At 37.9% G+C, this 21703-nt stretch overlaps 3 protein-coding genes across 5 annotated transcripts in view; 2 read left to right on the top strand and 1 right to left on the bottom strand.

Moving 5' to 3' along the window:
• The window catches only part of LOC5507798 (DNA polymerase epsilon catalytic subunit A), a 37623-nt gene extending 31964 nt beyond the window's left edge, over positions 1-5659 (bottom strand). For both annotated transcript variants that reach the window (XM_048731965.1, XM_048731966.1), the window contains exons 1-13: positions 5459-5659; positions 4464-4593; positions 4041-4121; positions 3853-3897; positions 3671-3763; positions 3003-3082; positions 1891-2043; positions 1761-1815; positions 1523-1600; positions 749-856; positions 536-646; positions 173-258; positions 38-93 (exon numbers count right to left, since the gene is read on the bottom strand). In XM_048731965.1, coding sequence (XP_048587922.1) covers positions 38-93; positions 173-258; positions 536-646; positions 749-856; positions 1523-1600; positions 1761-1815; positions 1891-2043; positions 3003-3082; positions 3671-3763; positions 3853-3897; positions 4041-4121; positions 4464-4593; positions 5459-5523 — 1141 coding nt within the window. In that variant the 5' untranslated portion in view covers positions 5524-5659. The remainder of the gene's footprint in view (positions 1-37; positions 94-172; positions 259-535; positions 647-748; positions 857-1522; positions 1601-1760; positions 1816-1890; positions 2044-3002; positions 3083-3670; positions 3764-3852; positions 3898-4040; positions 4122-4463; positions 4594-5458) is intronic.
• Positions 5660-5793: 134 nt separating this feature from the next.
• Positions 5794-21703, top strand: part of LOC5512656 (sodium-coupled monocarboxylate transporter 1) — a 50888-nt gene continuing 34978 nt past the window's right edge. For both annotated transcript variants that reach the window (XM_048731969.1, XM_048731968.1), the window contains exons 1-6: positions 5794-6503; positions 6837-6902; positions 7309-7360; positions 7517-7584; positions 8166-8320; positions 8481-8621. In XM_048731969.1, the coding sequence (XP_048587926.1) occupies positions 6147-6503; positions 6837-6902; positions 7309-7360; positions 7517-7584; positions 8166-8320; positions 8481-8621 (839 nt within the window). In that variant the 5' untranslated portion in view covers positions 5794-6146. The remainder of the gene's footprint in view (positions 6504-6836; positions 6903-7308; positions 7361-7516; positions 7585-8165; positions 8321-8480; positions 8622-21703) is intronic.
• Positions 8651-21564, top strand: LOC116614933. Its single transcript, XM_032376538.2, has one exon. The coding sequence runs from the start codon at positions 18132-18134 to the stop codon at positions 21036-21038; it is 2907 nt and encodes a 968-aa protein (XP_032232429.2). The 5' UTR covers positions 8651-18131; the 3' UTR covers positions 21039-21564.

The following is a 21703-nucleotide window of genomic DNA, read 5'->3' as shown; positions in this document are numbered from 1 at the left end:
TAAGTGTTGAACTAGTTCATCACAATCAGCAGCTCACCAATTTCCTCCATCATGTTAATCCCATGGTGTGATGCTCTTGCTTCTACAAATGGCCTGGAACACACACATTTATCATGTCATACTTAGAAAAGATGAGCTTTGCATATAGAACTTCACCCTAAACATCTCTTACCAGTCAAAGGAATCACCATTGTATGTCACAAAGATGTTTGGCTTCACTTCTAGAACGTGCTCAAAGAATCTTCGAAGAAGACCCTCCTGTAAAAGGATAGACAAGAGAGTCGTAACTTTTATTGACATTATTAACATGTACATAATGTACATTATTAAAATACTGTACTAAAATAATGCTCTTATATGGTCTTTTTCTCTTGATATTATGTTATTGTTGTTTTAAAATAAGTATAGCTGAATAACTAAAAATGTTAATTTTTGCACTGATACAAGTAATGGTAAATGTCTACGCTATTGGACAATATTTTACAATTTGCAGGACACTGCAAAGGAGTCACTAAAAACATAATGTTTACAGTACCTCATCTGGTTCATTGATGCAGGTAAACTGGCCTTCATATTCTGGCTTAGGGGTATACTCAAAGTCCTCTATGTCTTCTGACACAATCTCTCGATTAATAATCAGAAACCCCTAAAAAACAAATATCCTCAAGTAACCAAACACAGGTAAAACAAGCATACAAGTAACTGTGGCAATATATGCAGGTTGCTGTGACAAGAGCACCTAACTAACCTGTCCATCAATCATATATGATATCATCATGATGGAATCTGTTGCTGAGTCAGGGAATTTGAGTGGAAGCTTGGTGGTCTCAATGTCAAATGCAAGAACAACAGGATCCTGGAACAAAAAAGAAGTAGCTAATACTTTCAACTTATAATTCTGGATGTACACTCACTGTAAATTCCCCTCGAACTGGGTTATTGCATCCTTATGAATCCCCCAGTCACTTTGTACTAAAAGAGGGTTGAAACAGTCTTCAAATCCTGGCCTAAATTCAAACCAAAATGTGCAACTACTGTACAGTGGATGTAAAGAGGGCAAGCTCTAGGGAACAGACCCCTTCTGGCTTTATAGAGGTTGGGCTGCTCTACAGGATTTATGTGTGAAGTACAGTAACAATACCTATAAGCTTTGCATGGTGGCCACTGAATGGAAGTTGACTGCTTATTAGAGTGTATAATATGCCAAGGAGATGCAGGCACCATCAAGTGGGACAAGTCTATTGGTAAGGTAGACATATTATCCAGGGTTGGATTCTTCCCATGTCGAACTGATAGGGATGCTTGTCGTTGGACTCAGGTATTTTTTAGGAGTATCAAAGAAAAAAAAATAGGCTTTTCTCTTTAATATGGTAATTTTAATGCTTCTGATGTAATTTTTAGGGTAGCAACTTTTGGTGTGCAGGTGTTTTTGGGGTATTTTTTGAATTTTCTGACGAGCGTCCCTATAACATTTATCCTGAAGAACCCCCCCCTCAGGCATATCATATTGAATGATACATACAGGTCTATCAAGGAGGTCATCTCTCCTGATAATTTCTGGATAAAGGCCTCCTCGCACTTTTGCTGTGTACCAGTGGCCCTAGAAGAACAGATAGTTGTTTAGAAAGGGGAGGGCGGTTGCCAACAATTGCACCACTCATTTGCTAAGAAGAGCTGCATATTCTTGCTAAAGTAGTCTTACTTCAATTGAGCAGGACTCTGAAGGTTGTTGTGATGAGGATAAAAATAACACTTCTTACCACATGGATCTTCAAGTCGATAGCCACTCTCACATGATATGGCACATCATATTCCCTGCAATATCAATCCAAAAAGCAGACTTATATTAAAATATGCAGGAGTATAGAAATATTAAAATCTGACACCCACCTAATATCAATAATATTTTCTTTTTGGTCAGTAACACGTTTAATGTGTGTTGAGTCCTCTTCGTCATCAAATCCATTAGCTCCCGAGATCATGCTATAGACAGGCGTGTTCTTAGCTTGCTCTTTGTTCTTATTGACAGCTGGCATTATTTCCCTACAGAAATAAAATGTTTCATTTTAGCCTCATGCAGGCCCATCCACAGGAGTCCAGGAGGTGCATTCAATTCCCAATAGAGGTGCTATTTGTTTTTCAAAACTATGAAGCATAAGCAAATTGCATAAAAAAGCATTCTAGAACACTCTCGAATGTCATTGATCTATAAGTTAAATTTGGTTGTAGCCAAATTCAATAATACAGGGCTTCTGGAATTACACGCTTGTACGGAAGCACGTAATTTGGATTTCTCTGTGTAATCTGCGTAATCCACAAATTTCTGCGTAATCCCGCGTAATTTGGCTAAATTTTGAAAGACAAAACATTTATTAATTGCACAGCTGATGTGTTCTTTTAGGGTTCTTACCTCTATTTCTCGTAAAAAAGACAGATATTCTTCGTAAGAGTGTGATATTTCGAACTGAATTTCGAAAACAACAATTCTTTGCTAAACCGCGAAGGCCTATGTAGGACTAATAATAAAATACCTTTTTTAATTGGATGGTGGCTAAGAGCCAATGAAAACTCACCTAAGATATTTTCACGCAAAAAATTTACCTTTTCAAGTTATTTCATGCTTTTCTTCGGTACAAAATGTAGTTTGGGCATATGTAATTTACCGCGTTATTCAGTAAAGAATCCCGCAAAATTTTGATTTTTAAAGAAAATGTATTGAAAAATCCTGCGTAATTTAGCACGTAATGATTGATTTTCCGTGTAATTTAGCGCGTAATTTAGCAAAGAATTCCGTGTAATTATGATTTTTTTTTGCGTAATTCCATAACCCTGATAATAAGCATACCATGAAAATACTGCAATGGCATAAAAGTTCCATTTTTGCTCTATCGGGGTGGCGAGATTTTTATCAGAAAACTCATATTCTCAAAGCAAAATTTCAAATGTTCAAAAGCTGGAAGCTGTTACTTAAAAAAAAATGTATTGAAGTTTCAATACATTACCTTTTAATCTTCATTAAGTCATTTACTGTGTGGAAGGAGAGTTTTATGTAGTTCCTCTTGAGTCCGACAAGATGGTTATACTGATAGAAAAAAAAACACAAGATAAGGATCATTTAATTCATGCAGGTGTATGCTTAAACACTGACCCACAGTCAGCTTTTATTCAGCTTTCGGCTAAATAAAATTCAAACCTCAAGATAACAACATGCTGTTACATTGCGTCTGTATTGTGTTATCGTTAATAATTTAAACTAATTTTAACTGCACATTCCTACTCTTTTGATGGGTTATTCATTGTTTAGTAGCCAAGAAAAACTGAGCAAACGAGAAGAAAAGCGCTTCAAAAGTTTAGTTTGGGTTTCACTCCTTGTGAACAAACAAACAAGCTAGCTTGACTGAACACCGGAGCTCCGCACCACGTGGCAGTTTACTGACAACTGAGCCTTCCATGGACCTGGTCCAGGCCCTTTTATAGTGTGGGTCCTTGTTTAATATTCTATACAAAATACTTATGCTTTTCTATCTCAATTCGAGGTTTAAATGGATTGTTTATATTGCATACAATAATTGTCACAAAAGTTATTTTATCTTAGCAACTCTGGTTGTCCCTACAGAACACTTCAAAAAAAACTTATCTGTACTAAGGTTTTCCTTGATGCAGTACTGACCAAATCTAAATCCTCCTTCTGGACTGTCTCAATCTTGGCAATAGCCCCACCAAATTTTCTGTTGAGCCATGTCGCAACTTCCCGATCTGTATCCTGATGCAAAACAAAGTTGTTAAATGACATGACAATAATTTTAAATGTAGAAAAAGGCACATATTTTTTTTTTCAAAGCAACGTCTTACCTTCTTTGCTAGTATGTAGAAGTAAGGTTTAAATGGAAGAGCCACCTAGAAATAATCAAGCAGTTATTGAATATTTCATTAATTATTTTAAAAAGTAAAAAGCAGTTGAATTTGTAAACTAAGAACAATTACTGTAAATACCAATGTGAAAGGAAAACAACTCTTAATCGAACAGATCTGTAATTTACCCGGAAGCGCTCGCCATCATCTTGGATGAAATATAGGTCTAGTGCGCTGATAAGTTTCTTATCATCGTCGAGAATCTCAGTCTATGGATAGAAAATAATATATGCTCTAATTCATCACATAAAAAATTGATGCACTGACACAGGCCCCAAGCCCTAGTGAAAGCATGCTTCACCATTTCCAGAAAATGCTGTCAAACATTAAGTACTTATCTATGATCAGCTGTTCCAGGCTTAAATAGACAATGGTTTCAAATAAAAGTAATTTTACTGGTCTTGTCTGTCACCCATCTACAGCTGAATGTGTAATATATTCCTTTTTGCTTTTAGGGAAAATAGATTCTGCAAGTAATGACTGATTCAAAATTCCCTTGTTCTATGGTGTTATAATAAAAGACTACTAAGGTAAGCAATGAAAGTACTTACTGGGTGCATGTTAATGAGCCATCCTAGCTTCTCAGTTGCATCTTTATGTCTCTCAAAGCCATATTTATTATCCATCACATCTTGGCTCTGAATTCTGAGCATGCGTGATTCTGCAGAGTTATCATCACTCCTGGATATTCAGACATGTACCGACAAAATTATTTCATAGTAGAATGTACAGTGAACACTGATATCACATACAAAGTCAGGACTATAATTCAGTGGTTATAGTAGCAAAAATCTTAAATAGCAGGAGTTTCCTCAGAAATTTCATTGCACAGTCAACGTTCTCTATTACAAACAAACCCTCTCTATTACAAGTGATCTTTGAGAGGTTATTAGAGTAACAGCCATTTTTTGTATTTTAGATATTGTATTAATGGCGAAATGGGGAGAGCGGCCAGGGTACTGGAGTGCCCTCACTTTGGTTGTCTTTTAGTACACTACTATGGTGGTCTTGGACACTTTAGGAGAGTTCAGCTTGGCCTAAATTTGGAGTTTTTTTTGTGGCCAATGGTTTCTTTCTATATTTCTTTCTATATGTCTGTGAAAGGTTAGATTTGTATTTCAGTTTTACTAGTAAACATTTTGTTTTTGTGTTCGTAATTACAAGGAAATTATCATTACAAGGTGATGTTACTTATATGTGACTGTCTGTGCAAAACTTAAACCATTGATTATATTAGGCAAGATACCTAGAGTAGAGATCTGTAAGACATCATACGTATGTGTGAATGATTGAAATATTGGGTAAGATCTCAGTTTCTGGCGAGCAAGACAACTTGGTACCATTTTGTTCACAACAACACAACCGTAGATCGTGTTGTTTTATCAATTTGTACAAAATCAGACTGTACAACTTGCCAAAGAAATGTTACTAGACCCGCATTTTAAAAACAACCTTCGAGGAAACTACCAAAGAACTATTTCAAACCAAAGCGATCTTCTACTTAACACAAGCATAATTTGACATAACCTGGCATCCGGTCTTATACCTTTCTCTGCCTTCGTCGCTCTTTCCGCCTCCTCGCTTCTTGAACCCAGTATTCGACAAGACCATCTTCGTGTTATAGCAAGAACCAGTAAAGAATTGTCAAAGAAAAGCTACATCTGGGATAATGTTAAAAAGAACAGTCGATCCGAATACCGTCAACAGTTCACACAATACCAGCAACGATATTTAGAGATTTATTTTTGGCGGGAATTTTTGTTCTCAGTGCGCATACTCATATGGAGTAGCCGCTGCACCACAGGGAGCCCAAATTTACAACCCCTCACCTTCGTCCTCTCTCGACAAAACGTGGAACGCCTGGTGGTTGACCGGTAACACTTGCTTCATTTCAAACCTTCACGTGTAAATTTTGTCACACGAGCAATATTTATAGCTCCTCTTTTTTGCATTTTTAACCTCGTAAATAATCACACATATGATTCATTCGTTAACAGAAGGATTTGAAAGGGACGTCGATACTACTGAGACGGAAAAAAACGCCAAACCTCAGACACCCGAGTCAAAGTCCACCCTTACAATACGCTGATATCAACGGAAAACATCGCGTAGTTTCGCCGACTAATCAAATCCCTACAAAAATCGTTGACCTTTTGGATTTGTCAAGTATAAAACCTGGCGTTTGCTGGATTACTCATTAGGGATTTCACGTAGTCGCATAACACATCGAAGACATGATGTCTCCGGACGGTGGTGTCGTTGTTCGTTTCGGCGCCGTAGATTACTCTGTATTCGCAATCATGCTTTTGATTTCAACGGGGATCGGAATTTACCATGCGCTAACTGGAGGAAAGCAAAAGACCACGGCTGAATTCTTACTGGCTAACAGGAAAATGATGTTTCTCCCGGTTGCATTGTCGCTACTCGCGTCGTTCATGTCGGCTATTACTATCCTTGGTGTACCTTCGGAGATGTACACTTTCGGCACTCAGTACTGGATGATTATTTCGTCGTATGTGATACTTTTCCCCGCCGTAGCGTTGGTGTTTGTCCCTGTTTTCCGTGCTGTTCATATAACAAGCTCTTATGAGGTACGATGTTTTGAAGCAGGAGAACTTCAATGCATTCTGTGGTTGCATGTACTGTAATTGTTCTTTAATTTTGATTTCTTATATACACGTGGTTTGGTGTAGTATTGTTTTTGTATGCTAGTACAGCGCATTTGAGACAATTTAATGTTTAATGATATGGTACGATTCCAATTATTGGTTTGAACTTGCAAAGATGTTGTTCTTTACAATTTATTATTATTCATTATTTTCCCTTCACTGTTGATGTGACATCTGGAAGATTATGGTGGCATCTATTTGGGGCGACAATCAACATAACCTAAAATTATAAATGCTACTTTGTGTCTCTTGCAGTACTTGGAAAAGCGGTTTTCCTTGGTAATACGCTCTATTGGCAGTGCTCTTTTTATAATACAGACAGTGAGTATGAAGCACCAGAGTTTTTTTTTTTAGCCTATAATTACTCTAATGATTCAAATAAGTGCTGTCTTTTATAAGCGTCCTTATAAGTCCAAATAAGCGCAACCTGAATAAACACCCTCTCTTGACCTCAAATTTTGGAATATGCCTCCCTCCCCCTAAAAACATATCTCAACAAAAGCGCCAATTGATTGGTTTAACTCTTTATTTTATTGAGCTCGTATAGGCATTCATACTAGAAATACCACCTTACTTGCAAAAACAAGATTTGTCCATGTTGTATGTTGCTCATGCTCCCTGTTGTGTGTTACTTCATGCTCTTTTATGTTCTAACGGGAAGGGTACATGAGAAGGGAGTCTCTGTAGAGTTGACTTGTGTTATTGAATGATATCCATTTTTTTCCAGTGTTTATATATGGCAATTGTAACCTATGGTCCTTCACTCGCTCTAGAAGCAGGTATGAATAACTTTCACAAACTTCATATCAGTTTTACATATATGGTTTAATGAGGCTACACCAGTTTAATGGAATATATATTTTGACACAGTAAAACAAATGCCTGTGAATATCATGGCCTTGGTGCTTGATTATATTGCTTTGTATTTTTTTCAGTCACAGGATTTCCTATCTGGGTGTCCATTGTTGCTCTTGGTGTTGTCTGCACTTTTTATACAACTATTGTAAGTTTTATTGTACACTTGTTATATGATGGTCTACACTACACTGACTACTACAGTAGCCCCTAGACTATGATGCTTTATAGTCTAGGAGAACTCCAATTATTGTTTCTTATCTGCACTGTAGTACATACTGTTATGTTATTAGCTCTGCTGTAGTTCACAGGCTGTCTAGTACAGCTGTGAAAGTAACCTTTTACTATAGGCTGTTCATGCTGGTATGGGAACTTTTTTTTATTTTTATCTTTGTTTTATCGAGGGTAGCATATTTAACCGAATATACAGTTTTCTAACATATGGCCCTCGGTTAGTAAGCACTGTCACTGGGGGTGGTCACTGCCAGAGGGTTTATTGCGTCCCCAGTGGTTCTTTTACGTCCCTTCGGTTCTGGTTAGTGTAGTGCAGCTCGAAGAGACGGGACCTCCGGTTTAGTGTCCTTATCCGAGAAGACTGGAAACACGGGAGAATAACTTCAACTCACTTGTGACAAATTCGATTCAAGGCAGGAACGCAGAAAAATCCCCAGTTTGTGTATTAGATTTTATCATTTCAGTAACATTTGCCCACATGTTTTTTTTTTTCAGGGTGGAATGAAGGCTGTTATTTGGAATGATGTCCTTCAAGCTATTATTATGCTAGTTGGTCTTGTAGCTGTTGTTGTTGTGGGAAGTCAGAAAGTTGGAGGGTTCACAGAAGTCTGGAAGACGATGGAGAAGGGAGCCAGACTTAAATTTATTGAGTATGTTTGTGCCATATTTCTGTAATGCATACTCATATACAGTATGTTGTGGGTGAAAGACATTACTGTCCTCAGTTTTATAGTAATTTTTATATAGGTCTTTGGTTGCTGTTTTGTTTATCTATTTATCACCCATACAATAATATATATTTTTTGTTAGCTTTAATCCAGATCCCACTCAGAGGCTGTCCATTTGGAGCTTGATGATTGGCGGAGCTTTTGGGCTGTTCCCTTTATGGGCTGTCAATCAAACAGCAGTACAAAGGTTTCTCTCTGCAAAATCCGACAAGGAAGCAAAAAGGTAAAAAACATTTTCTTCCATTTTTTAAAAAGTTATTTAGAACTATTTTACTTTATGGCAGCTATTTTTTAAATGAAATGGAATATAAGTAAAGCTTTGCCTATGAAGATATTTAAGATTGTTAAGCGCATGGTTTTGTGTTTGTATTTGTTTTCCCATTTGTTTCTTACAGAGATCTACATCACATATTAAAAAGCCATCACACTGTTAATAATTGACATTAAGCATTGACATTTAAAGCATTAACTTTTTCTCTAACAAAAGCTTTAAAATGATTTTATCCCATAATTCTAATGTAAAGTTTGGTTAATCAATCTATTCATTCAAGAGAGCACTTCAAACTGTTAGTACCTTATTGGCCCAGCTCCTGTTTAAGGCTGGATTCATCCAGCAACGTAATTACATTTGTGACCTTTCACACTAAAAACGACCTTAGAGTTTTTCATTATTGGTAAATTTTGTGCTTTGGTCATTATTTACTTTTAAGTGGAACGTGAAGAATGTTGAAGGATTTGATCATTTAGCTTCTAGTTGGGCTGGTCGTGGTCTCAGCACAATCTAGCCTTTCAAGTGTTTTTGGTGACCACTGCGTGTTGCAGACCACAGTGAAAATTCCAGTGACTAGGATTCTATTGGCTTGAGGGATAGCTGTTGGGAGTGCGTCTAAAATTACAATTCCAGATTATGAATGATAGTGTCCTGTTTGCCGTCATGGCCTAAGAACCAGATGTTTCATAATTACCCCTCCAGGTTAAATATTCCTGAGGCTTTTTACCAGTGACACCATCACGTGCTGTAGCTGTGTTTTCCTAGAGGGCTGTTTTCAGTCAACATTGGAAGACAAATTATTTTTTTTAAATCGCAAGATAACCACTAAAAAATTAAATCTTATGCTAAATTATGTCGAAAATATCACAACAACTCTCCAAATGAGCCGATGGAAATGGACTCTTTTTCACCTATGTGGTACTTTGCTAGGATGATAAAATGGCGCTACTTGTCATGGTAACATCAATACAACGTTCTATAACTACGTGCTTTGGAAAATTAATATCTCTGTGAATATATATCTTGTTTACCTCAAGTCGTTGAGTCAAGACATAGTCTACTAACTATGGCCAAGATGACAATTCATTGAGACACTCGATTGGTGATCTCCATGACGACAGAGAGGACAACTGCGTGGCAGGTTTTCCAGTGATTGTCTGGTCTGATGATAACATTAATTCTGACTAAACTATCTCTGTCTACGTTAAATCTGTCTTATGCTTTTCCAGCTCTGTCTACGTTGAATCTGTCTTATGCTTTTCCAGCTCTGTCTACGTTGAATCTGTCTTATGTTTTTCCAGCTTTGTCTATTTAAATCTGTCTTATGCTTTTCCAGCTCTGTCTACGTTGAATCTGTCTTATGCTTTTCCAGCTCTGTCTACGTTGAATCTGTCTTATGCTTTTCCAGCTCTGTCTACGTTAAATCTGTCTTATGCTTTTCCAGCTCTGACTACGTTAAATCTGTCTTATGCTTTTCCAGCTCTGTCTACGTTAAATCTGCCTTATGCTTTTTCAGCTCTGTCTACGTTAAATCTGCCTTATGCTTTTTCAGCTCTGTCTACGTTGAATCTGCCTTATGTTTTTCGCATCTGTCTACGTTGAATCTGTCTTATGCTTTTCCAGCTCTGTCTATTTAAATCTGTCTTATGCTTTTCCAGCTCTGTCTACTTAAATCTGCCTTATGCTTTTCCAGCTCTGTCTATGTTAAATCTGTCTCATGCTTTTCCAGCTCTGTCTACTTAAATCTGCCTTATGCTTTTCCAGCTCTGACTACGTTAAATCTGTCTTATGCTTTTCCAGCTCTGTCTACGTTAAATCTGTCTTATGCTTTTTCAGCTCTGTCTACGTTAAATCTGCCTTATGCTTTTTCAGCTCTGTCTACGTTGAATCTGCCTTATGTTTTTCGCATCTGTCTACGTTGAATCTGTCTTATGCTTTTCCAGCTCTGTCTATTTAAATCTGTCTTATGCTTTTCCAGCTCTGACTACTTAAATCTGCCTTATGCTTTTCCAGCTCTGTCTATGTTAAATCTGTCTTATGCTTTTCCAGCTCTGTCTACTTAAATCTGCCTTATGCTTTTCCAGCTCTGTCTATGTTAAATCTGCCTTATGCTTTTCCAGCTCTGACTACGTTAAATCTGTCTTATGCTTTTCCAGCTCCGTCTACGTTGAATCTGTCTTATGCTTTTCCAGCTCTGTCTACTTAAATCTGCCTTATGCTTTTCCAGCTCTGTCTACGTTGAATCTGTCTTATGCTTTTCCAGCTCTGTCTACGTTGAATCTGTCTTATGCTTTTCCAGCTCTGTCTACGTTGAATCTGTCTTATGCTTTTCCAGCTCCGTCTCCGTTAAATCTGCCTTATGCTTTTCCAGCTCCGTCTACGTTAAATCTGTCTTATGCTTTTCCAGCTCTTTCTACGTTAAATCTGCCTTATGCTTTTCCAGCTCTGTCTACGTTAAATCTGACTTATGCTTTTCCAGCTCTGTCTATTTAAATCTGCCTTATGCTTTTCCAGCTCCGTCTACGTTGAATCTGTCTTATGCTTTTCCAGCTCTGTCTACTTAAATCTGCCTTATGCTTTTCCAGCTCTGTCTATTTAAATCTGCCTTGTGCTTTTCCAGCTCTGTCTACGTTGAATCTGTCTTATGCTTTTCCAGCTCTGTCTACGTTGAATCTGTCTTATGCTTTTCCAGCTCCGTCTACGTTAAATCTGCCTTATGCTTTTCCAGCTCCGTCTACGTTAAATCTGTCTTATGCTTTTCCAGCTCTTTCTACGTTAAATCTGCCTTATGCTTTTCCAGCTCTGTCTACGTTAAATCTGACTTATGCTTTTCCAGCTCTGTCTATTTAAATCTGCCTTATGCTTTTCTAGCTCTGTCTATGTTAAATCTGTCTTATGCTTTTCCAGCTCTGTCTACTTAAATCTGCCTTATGCTTTTCCAGCTCTGTCTACGTTGAATCTGTCTTATGCTTTTCCAGCTCTGACTACGTTAAATCTGTCTTATGCTTTTCCAGCTCCGTCTACGTTGAATCTGTCTTATGCTTTTCCAGCTCTGTCTACTTAAATCTGCCTTATGCTTTTCCAGCTCTGTCTACGTTGAATCTGCCTTATGCTTTTCCAGCTCCGTCTACGTTAAATCTGCCTTATGCTTTTTCAGCTCTGTCTACGTTAAATGTGCCTTATGCTTTTCCAGCTCTGTCTATTTAAATCTGCCTTATGCTTTTCCAGCTCCGTCTACGTTGAATCTGTCTTATGTTTTTCCAGCTCTGTCTACGTTGAATCTGTCTTATGCTTTTCCAGCTCCGTCTACGTTGAATCTGTCTTATGCTTTTCCAGCTCTGTCTATTTAAATCTGTCTTATGCTTTTCCAGCTCTGTCTACTTAAATCTGGCTTATGCTTTTCCAGCTCTGTCTATTTAAATCTGCCTTATGCTTTTCCAGCTCTGTCTATTTAAATCTGCCTTATGCTTTCCAGCTCCGTCTACGTTGAATCTGCCTTATGTTTTTCGCATCTGTCTACGTTGAATCTGTCTTATGCTTTTCCAGCTCTGTCTATTTAAATCTGTCTTATGCTTTACCAGCTCTGTCTACTTAAATCTGCCTTATGCTTTTCCAGCTCTGTCTATTTAAATCTGTCTTATGCTTTTCCAGCTCTGTCTATTTAAATCTGCCTTATGCTTTTCCAGCTCTGTCTATGTTAAATCTGCCTTATGCTTTTCCAGCTCTGTCTACGTTAAATCTGTCTTATGCTTTTCCAGCTCCGTCTACGTTAAATCTGTCTTATGCTTTTCCAGCTCTGTCTACGTTAAATCTGCCTTATGCTTTTCCAGCTCTGTCTACTTAAATCTGTCTTATGCTTTTCCAGCTCTGTCTATTTAAATCTGCCTTTTGCTTTTCCAGCTCTGTCTACTTAAATCTGTCTTATGCTTTTCCAGCTCTGTCTATTTAAATCTGCCTTATGCTTTTCCAGCTCCGTCTACTTTGAATCTGCCTTATGCTTTTCCAGCTCTATTTAAATCTGCCTTATGCTTTTCCAGCTCCGTCTACGTTTAATCTGTCTTATGCTTTTCCAGCTCTGTCTACTTAAATCTGCCTTATGCTTTTCCAGCTCTGTCTACTTAAATCTGCCTTATGCTTTTCCAGCTCTGTCTACTTAAATCTGCCTTATGCTTTTCCAGCTCTGTCTACTTAAATCTGTCTTATGCTTTTCCAGCTCTGTCTACGGTAAATCTGCCTTATGCTTTTCCAGCTCTGTCTACGGTAAATCTGCCTTATGCTTTTCCAGCTCTGTCTACGTTAAATCTGCCTTATGCTTTTCCAGCTCTGTCTACGTTAAATCTGCCTTATGCTTTTCCAGCTCTGTCTACGTTAAATCTGCCTTATGCTTTTCCAGCTCTGTCTACGTTAATAGTCTGGTAGCAGCAGGGGGTTTCGCACAAGTCGAGAGTTAGAGAAGGTTTGAAAGCAGATTTGAGTAGATATTAGTCTCCTGAACAACGCCTGGTAGTTAGTGGAGTCGAATTATGGTATACGTTTTGAATTATTTACGTTTTTCTTTTTCGGGTGAAAAACCACAGGGTACCCGAGTATGAATTTTACAAAATAATTTATTGATCATTCAAAACATACAATATGAGCATGCAAGCATCCTACAAATATACTTTTCATATGTTACAAGTCGCTCAAACTAATTCGGCCCTAAACCACAGGGTGCCCGAGTCATATATTTGCAAGGTTCCAGTGTGTTCCTCAAAAGCTTGGGAAGTAACCCATAAAGTTTTCATTCTTTTGTCGTTTAAAACTCAGAAGCTACCTAAACATGATACTCCAGTGTCAAATATGGCATCTGAGCTAAATCTTGGACTTAGCAGGGGGCGTAAATTCGGGGATGGATCTTTGTAGGCAAGAGTGCATTTTTTTTCAAAGGTTGCGAGGACAATTTTGGCGTAAAATAAAGATTCATCAATCGCGAAGTTTGACAGGTCAGTTTTAAGCCAAAAATTCGTGTGCTTCAAGCTGGAGTATTGTTATTGTTACTGTGAATTTAGAAAAATATTCATCCCGCAAATTTCGATATTTTTATTTTAATATAAAAAAATTGCTTCCATTTGCCTTGCATGAAAAAAAATAATTTGATTTCAAACAAGTGTGAATCTTGCGGGATCTGACAAAGCATAGATGTATTAATAAAATCTGAAAAATTCACGAAAATCGAGCCGAAAATTAGTCTAATATAGGGAACTTAGTAAAAGCTGTTTAGCCAGAACAACCTCGGCGCGCCACCTTAAAAAAAGCGTCTAAATTAAAAAAAGCAAAAAATAAAAAATACGTCTTTTGCTGAATCTTGCTTCCCCGAACATTTTAATATTAAAAGCAAATTTGCATTTGATTGTTCTAGAGACAAACATATGAAACTTCCAAAATTATATATATTTTTTAATCTATTCAGAACAAGCCCCAACCGGGAAAGAAAAGCGAGAAACACCTTTCCCGAGGTTGTTTTGGCTATATAGCTTATTCTGAGTTTTCTATAGAAGACTCATTTTAGGCGCGTTTTTTTTTTTTAGATTTTAATAATACATCTATGCTTTATTGTATTCTGCTAGATTTACTCTTGGAAATCAAATTATTCTTTTTCATACAAGTTAAATTGAAGCAATATTGTTTTATTAAAATAAAAATATCGAAATTGCGCGATTATTTTTTTTCTAAATTCACAGTCACGCCTACCAATACTCCAGCTTGAAGCACACGAATTGTTGGCTTCAACTGACCTGTTAAACTTCGCGATTGATGAATCTATATTTAACGCCAAAATTATCCTCGCAATCTTTGTAAAAATAAATGCTCTCTCGCCTACAAAGATCTATCCCCGAATTCTCGCTCCCTGCTAAGTCCAAACCCTAAGGCAACTTGTTTGAGAGGGGCCAAGAAAAGTGAACCTAGCAGAATCTTATAGTCGTCTTTTAGCCAAAATAACCTCGGCGCGCAACCTACGCGCATAGCACTTAAAAAGTGTGGCGTGAGGATAATGAAGCGAAACGTACTCACCCGCATACCGAGTTTGGAATTAAGAACGAAATTAATTTTATTTCTGAGCTTTTTAGTCATATTTACTGAAACGTAATATGGCCTTTGGACCAAAGTGATAACATCAGTAAAACATTACGACTAATTGTGGTGAACATGTAATTCACCCATAAAATTTGCAATCCAGGCTGTTTTACGGCAAACTGCCGACGTCCGAGGTATTTAACTTGCTTATTACATGATCTAAGTAAATAACAGATTAAAGAAATAAAGACTGGGGATAAAGAGACAAAACTCAATACATGTTGACTTGAAAGTTTGAGGTTATTATTGACCTGCAAGAAAACTAAGGAGAGTTGGTGGTTGATTGCACAAATTTGAAAAAGCTCATTAGATCAATACTGTACACAATAAAAATGAAGATTTATTTATATAACACTGATTGTTAATTTTCGAGGGTATCAAATACGAATTCTGCTTTCATGACAGTCAAATAGATACTTTATTAGTATTCAATCGTTTTTGCCATCACATTGTAAATCTGCTGCGAAAAAGTGTTGTTTTTTACTCATTTCTACTTAAGGTTAAATATGATGGTCCTTTATTAGTATTCACGGTTCTAGTTTTTAACCAACTCCTTCTCATTAGTATTCTAGTGATCAACTTTATTCATATTTAATGAGTTCATATTAAACCCCACTTTTTCCCTGCTGATACATCAAGCCCTCCCCGTTCTTTAAGATTGTAAATAATTCATAAGCATTTTATTGAAATAAATAATTTGCAAGAACAATGGAAAAGGTGTCAACCATGTAATAAGATCATTAATTGAGATTAACGAAGCGAAACGTACCACAGGCTTACCATCCTTCCGTTGTTATTATCAGAATTATTTCCCGTAAATAATCTCGAATGAAATCTCATAAAGTTGTCTTTGATGTTAATAAATTGTACAAAAATTCGAAAGATTTCGATACATGTTGACTTAAAAGTTTGAGGTTATTATTGACCTGCAAGAAAACTAAGGAGAGTTGGTGGTTGATTGCACAAATTTGAAAAGTTTCGTAACTCGGAGTTTCGGTGTGGGCACGCTTCGAGAATGGGGCTCACTGACAGCGAAAAAGAGCGAATTATTTTTACTACGCTAAATATATATTTTCAACTGTTATTGTAGACGACAATAAATTGCACATTTAATTATAGCTGAACTTATTGTTGAATTTCGAGGGTAACAAATACGAATTCTGCTTTCATGACAATCAAATAGATACTTTATTAGTATTCAATCGTTCTTGCTATCACATTGTAAATCTGCTGCGAAAAAGTGTTGTTTTTTTACTCATTTCTACTTAAGGTTAAATATGATGTTCCTTCATTAGTATTCACGGTTCTAGTTTTTAGCAAACTCCTCCTCATTAGTATTCTAGTGATCAACTTCATTCATATTTAATGAGTTCATATAAAAACCCCACTTTCTCCCTACTGATACATCATGCCCTCCCCTTTCTGTAAGATTGTAAATTATTCATAGGTATTTTATTAAAATAAATGATTTGCAAGAACAATGGAAAAGGTGTCAATCATGTAATAAGATCATTAATTGAGATTAACGAAGCGAAACGTACCACATGCTTACCATCCTCCCTTTGCTTTTATCAGAATTATTTCCCGTAAATGATCTCGAATGAAATCTCATAAAGTTGTCTTTGATGTTAATAAATTGTAAAAAATCGAAAGATTTAGATTTTTTACGATTTATTGTCATGAAAGACAACTTTATGAGATTTCATTCGACCTTTATTTTGTAATAGATCATTTACGGGAAATAATTTCCTGTGACGTACTTACCCGCATCACGGGAAATTATCCTCATTATCTTCAAAAGCGCCCCCTCATTTAAAAAAGGGCGTCCTTTAATTCCAAATTAATATAAGCAAAAAAACATATTTCGCTAGGTTTTCTGGTATTTGTGATGGGTCACATTTTATTTTGTATCTTGCTTAACCATACTTCGTCCAAAATATATTCTTTTTAATCTATTTAGAACAATCCCCAACCGGGAAAGAGAGGCGGGAAACCCGTTCCTTGTTCTTTTGGATCAAACCTTTTCGTTTAATCCCATAAGTAGCTATTGATGAGATTACGCGTTTCAGTAGTTTCCCTTTCATTCATTGATACAGCTTTACTAATTCTCGCGGATGGGCGATGGAAGATACCCATCCCTTTTTGGTATAGTTTTCAATAAATGTTTAGACTCCTCAATCCACAAATTTACATCCCGCAAAAGTTTTAAGGTGCTCTTCCATTCGAGTTGCTCCTCCCTTCCTTCGAGAAGCCCTGGACCCGTCTTCAGGTGGGCGTTTGACTTCCCCTGTCAGCTTGTCAGCTTATTCATAAGCGCTTAAATGTTCATAGTTACAAGTAATAAAATCGGCTTTTTATTGAAAAGGTTTGGTACTTTTTATCAAGTCGTGACGAGTGTCATGGATACTTGCAGCTGTAGACTTTGCCGTCGATGTAGGCACACGACAACTGTAGACGAGAGGCTAAGTTCCATGGATATTGTGGCTTGAGGATATTGAAGCGAAACGTACTTATCTGCATGCTGTACTGGGAATTAAGAACCAAAAAACGTTTTATGTCTGAGCTTTTAGTCATATTTACTGAAATGTAATATGACCTTTTGACCAAAGTGATAACATCAGGAAAAACTTAACAACTAATTGTCATAAAAAGTGAACTGTTAGTCATGAAATTCACCTATAAAATTCGCAATCCCCAGGCTTGCTATTTTCCCCAGGCCTGTTGACAAATATTTATTACTTGACCCTGTAGGTTCATTAAGATTATTAAGATCCATATCTGTAGTTATTGTCCTTTTATCACTGAAAATGCTTGTTGTTATTGACTCAGAGAGTTTATATAATTTTAGATTAGCAAGAAAGGCTAAGTTGCTCCCCCCTTCCTTCAAGAAGCCCTGGACTCGTCTCCGGGTGGGCGTTTGACTTCCCCTATGCCAGCGTTGTTCATAAGCGCGGATATTTTCATAGTTACAAGTAATAAAAACGGCTTTTTATTTGAAAAGCACTGGTACTTTTTGTCATGGATACTTGCAGCTCCAGACTTGTAACGTCGATGTAGGTACACGACAACTGTGTACGAAAGGACACGTTCACATGGATATTGTGGCGTGAGGATAATGAAGCGAAACCTACTTACCCGCATGTCGAGCTCGAAATTAAAAAGGCCTATGGACTATTAATTACTTGACCATGTAGGTTTGAAATTTCATTAAGTTCATTAAGATCAACATCTGCAGATATTGTGCTTTATCACGTTGGATAGATGTTCAAAATGCTAATTGTAATTGCCTCAGAGAGTTTATATAATTCTAGATAAGCAGGAAAGGCCACTCTGAGACAAAACGGGAGGATGAGAGCATTAGCTGCCCTGCTGTTAGTAGGTGTGGTGCTGGTCTATAACAGATCCAGCCCTCTAAGCGCAGAAGATGAGAAAGAGAAACGGCTGACGGGTGTGCAGTATGTCACATCCGAAAACAGGGAGGTTACTTTGGAAAAACATGTACACCTGAAACAGCGACCTCTTTACAACCCCGAAGAAACACCGAAACTCGTTAATAAGAAGCGAATTTTTAAAGAAGAAATTCCCTTTGCTATTGTCCGAAATGACACCGAAACAGCTACACTTAGAAGCAGACGAGAAATTCCTTCTAATGCATCCGCTGTTAATTCATCGCTTCATCGATTTGCTTCAAAGGTTTCTCCCTCTCCCGTCATGCCTTCGACTTCTAGTTTTAATGTTAGCGCAACTAAAGATATAACTTCGAGTACCGTTAAAAAAGAAACTGTACCTCCACCTCAAGTCCACCATATGATCCACCCTAGATGCCATGGCACTAACTCCTGTCGAGGCAAATGTGTGGACTGCATGCAAGTAGCTTCTGAAAGATATTCTTGTATGTGCGATCGTTATTGTCGATACTTCGGTGACTGTTGTGCCGACTATTTAACCTACTGCGTGAAAGATCATATTCCCAACCCAACTGTTTGGCCTGAGAATTCCAACTCTAGTGGGGATTTGAAGATGACAGAACACAGCACAAGGAGGTCAAGCGAGAACAAAAAAAAAGAAGGCAACAAAATGGTAGGGCAGGTTAATGAAAGTCGGCAAGCTGAAAAGATTAGCCCATTGAAATTGAACGTTGGGGTCTGCAACGATTGGAAAGGGCCAGCTGAGCGAGAAATGCTGGGTACTTGGAAGTGCGTACATGGTGGGCATTTACGACTTTGGTTGATATCTTCCTGCCCTGAATCATGGCCGAGGGACAAAGTGTTTTATAATTGTACCAATATTCCTTCCATCTCAGGAATTCCTGAAGCTCTCTTGAATGACACTATATCAAGTGTTGTACCTGTGTACTCTGATGACGGCACGCCCTTTCAAAACCAGTACTGCGCACTTTGTCACGGTAAAACTAACATCACACGCTATAACCACGTGCTTCGAAAGAGTAATACCACTACGGAAGTGTCATGGTGGCCACTAAACGGGGAACCGCGGAGGAATTGCATTGCATCCATCGATTCGTGTCCTGGTCCCTCGGAAAACCGGGATAACCTGTGCACGACCGATATTCCTGGAATTGTTTGGTCTTATAATACAAGGTACCGGAATACCCATTGTGCACAATGCCATGGCCAGAGATTTGTGTTTTGCGCACCCAAGTCTCTAGAGATGCCAATGCTTTATATGGTTATGCAACGTAGTCCAATAATAATGGATTTCAAGCCTCCTTCTATAGTCCATTTTCGGTATCCCCTTGTTCCCTATTTGCGTCCCCCGTTGGTGCTGATGCTGCCGAGTATTCATTCAGTTCAGGTCATTGCACGCGTCACTGCTGTTATTGTTTTTCTTAAAAACAAAAACAGTCTGCACACACTGAAAGACAGTTCATGGCTCATTAAAACATTAAAAGTAAGTTTTGCCCTTAAGAATTATCGAGTAAAAAATGTGACTACTACTATGGGTATGCAACCTAATGATAAAATTGTTCAGTTTTATGTGGAAGATGAAAAAGAGGAAATGGATGTAGTAATGGATTGTTTAATGATCTTTAATGAGTTTCTCGGCAATGTTAGCAGTCTGGCGTCACGCTATGACATCCACAAAGTGTTCAAACAAAGGCTTTTCTGCTGGACTGAAAGAACATTAACGTTAGAAGGAAACATCTCACGGGTAAACATCTCTAGGCTGGTCTCATGCTTACCGAACACAAGCATCTCTTGTAATGTGACGGTCAGACTGGCACCTCATGAATACACCCTTTACGATACAGGATTTTTATACATTTATCACTCCAAAGCCATCTACAACACATCTCAGTATACGATATTGAACGGTACAATGTATGTTTGCTCAAAAATACGTCTGAAGAAAGCCAGTTTATGGGCGTACCATGAAATGGTGCTTAACAAAATGTCCACAATAGGGATGTCATTCTCTATCGCAAGCCTCGTCTTCATGTTGATGACGTATTTCCTGTTCAATGAACTACGCACTCATCCAGGAATACACCTTATGAACTTGAGCATCGCACTTCTTATGGCTCAGCTGATGTGGTTGACGCTCTTAAATCAGACGCACTACCCAAAACTCTGCACTGCTATCGCTGTTGCCCTGCAATACCTTTACCTCGCAGCTTTTACTTGGATCTCAGTCATTTCCTTCTCAACGTGGAAAGCGTTCAATGTATTTGCAGTCGCGAAGCCTGTACTCTCGCAGTTGATATGTCGGTGTGCAGTAGGATGGCTTCTGCCGCTAGTCTTTGTTTCAATCTGTTTCGCTCTAGACAAGACGAATATCTTATACATTGGTTATGGCAATGCCGATTTGTGTTGGATCACCGACCAAACTGCCCTTTTATCCGTTTTCCTCGGCCCCATAGCCCTGTCGATTCTCTGGAATGTTGTCTTCTTCATTTTGACCATCAGGGCTATTGCAGCCTCAGCGAACCAATCCAAAATGGTTCTGTGTCAAAAGAAGCAGACCGTCCACATCTATGCCCGCATTGGCTCACTGATGGGGTTCACGTGGGTGTTTGGCTTCGCTGCCCTGGGATGGAAGTACCTGGTGTATCCCTTTGTGTTCTTCAACTCTATGCAAGGAGTTTATATCGCTGCTGCTTTTGCACTGAACAAGAAAGCCAGGTCTCTGTATGCGGCTCGCTTCAAATGCTACAAAACACGAGGAGGTAGCACAAAGAGTGACATTACGAAAACATATCTTACGACCAGCAAACAAGGACAAACATCAGTATGATAAACGAGACTGTGGTATCACTGATCAATAATTGATGGCCGTCCCACTATCTTGTTCAAATGATCACAGTTTAAAAAGCTACCAAATGCCTTTTAACAATTAAAAGTGAGCGACATTTAAACCACTTAATAATGAAATTCCTGTACATCTAAGTGTATATGAGCATATAACTGTGGTATTACTGATCAATAATTGATGGCCGTCCCACTATCTTTTACAAATGATCACAGTTTAAAAAGCTATCAAATGCCTTTTAACAATTATAAGTGAGCTACATTTAAACCACTAAATAATACATGTACATCTAAGTGTATATAAAAATATAACTGTTTTAATTAACAATAAGTAGAAAGAATCGATGGCTGTTGACATTCCAGTTTGACGTATATAGTGTATTCTTTGTTTATATACCCTAAGTATATACCTATGACGACTTTAAGCAAATAATTAAGTCTTTGATCTTAAGTCTTTATCGAAATGCAGTGATTTATTAATAAAAGATGACTTTCTTTTCTCACACTTACCCACCAAGCCCACTGCGCCTCATTGCGATTTTATCTGTTAATAAGGGCCACACCACCACGCTACTCCACCTGCACATTAACTCTCCCCACACACTGTTCCTAAATACCATGCCACCCAATACGCCCCATAATACCCACTCT

This window comes from Nematostella vectensis, chromosome 9, assembly GCF_932526225.1.
Source record: "Nematostella vectensis chromosome 9, jaNemVect1.1, whole genome shotgun sequence".
NCBI classification, from domain to species: Eukaryota; Metazoa; Cnidaria; class Anthozoa; order Actiniaria; family Edwardsiidae; genus Nematostella; species Nematostella vectensis.
Note: the sequence above shows the minus strand (reverse complement) of the source record. Positions and strands in the feature narration are given on the sequence as shown.

What these genes read in the sequence shown, in the direction of transcription:
- LOC116614933 (XM_032376538.2), top strand. Translation starts at nt 18,132, where the DNA reads ATGAGAGCATTAGCTGCCCTGCTGTTAGTAGGTGTGGTGCTGGTCTAT.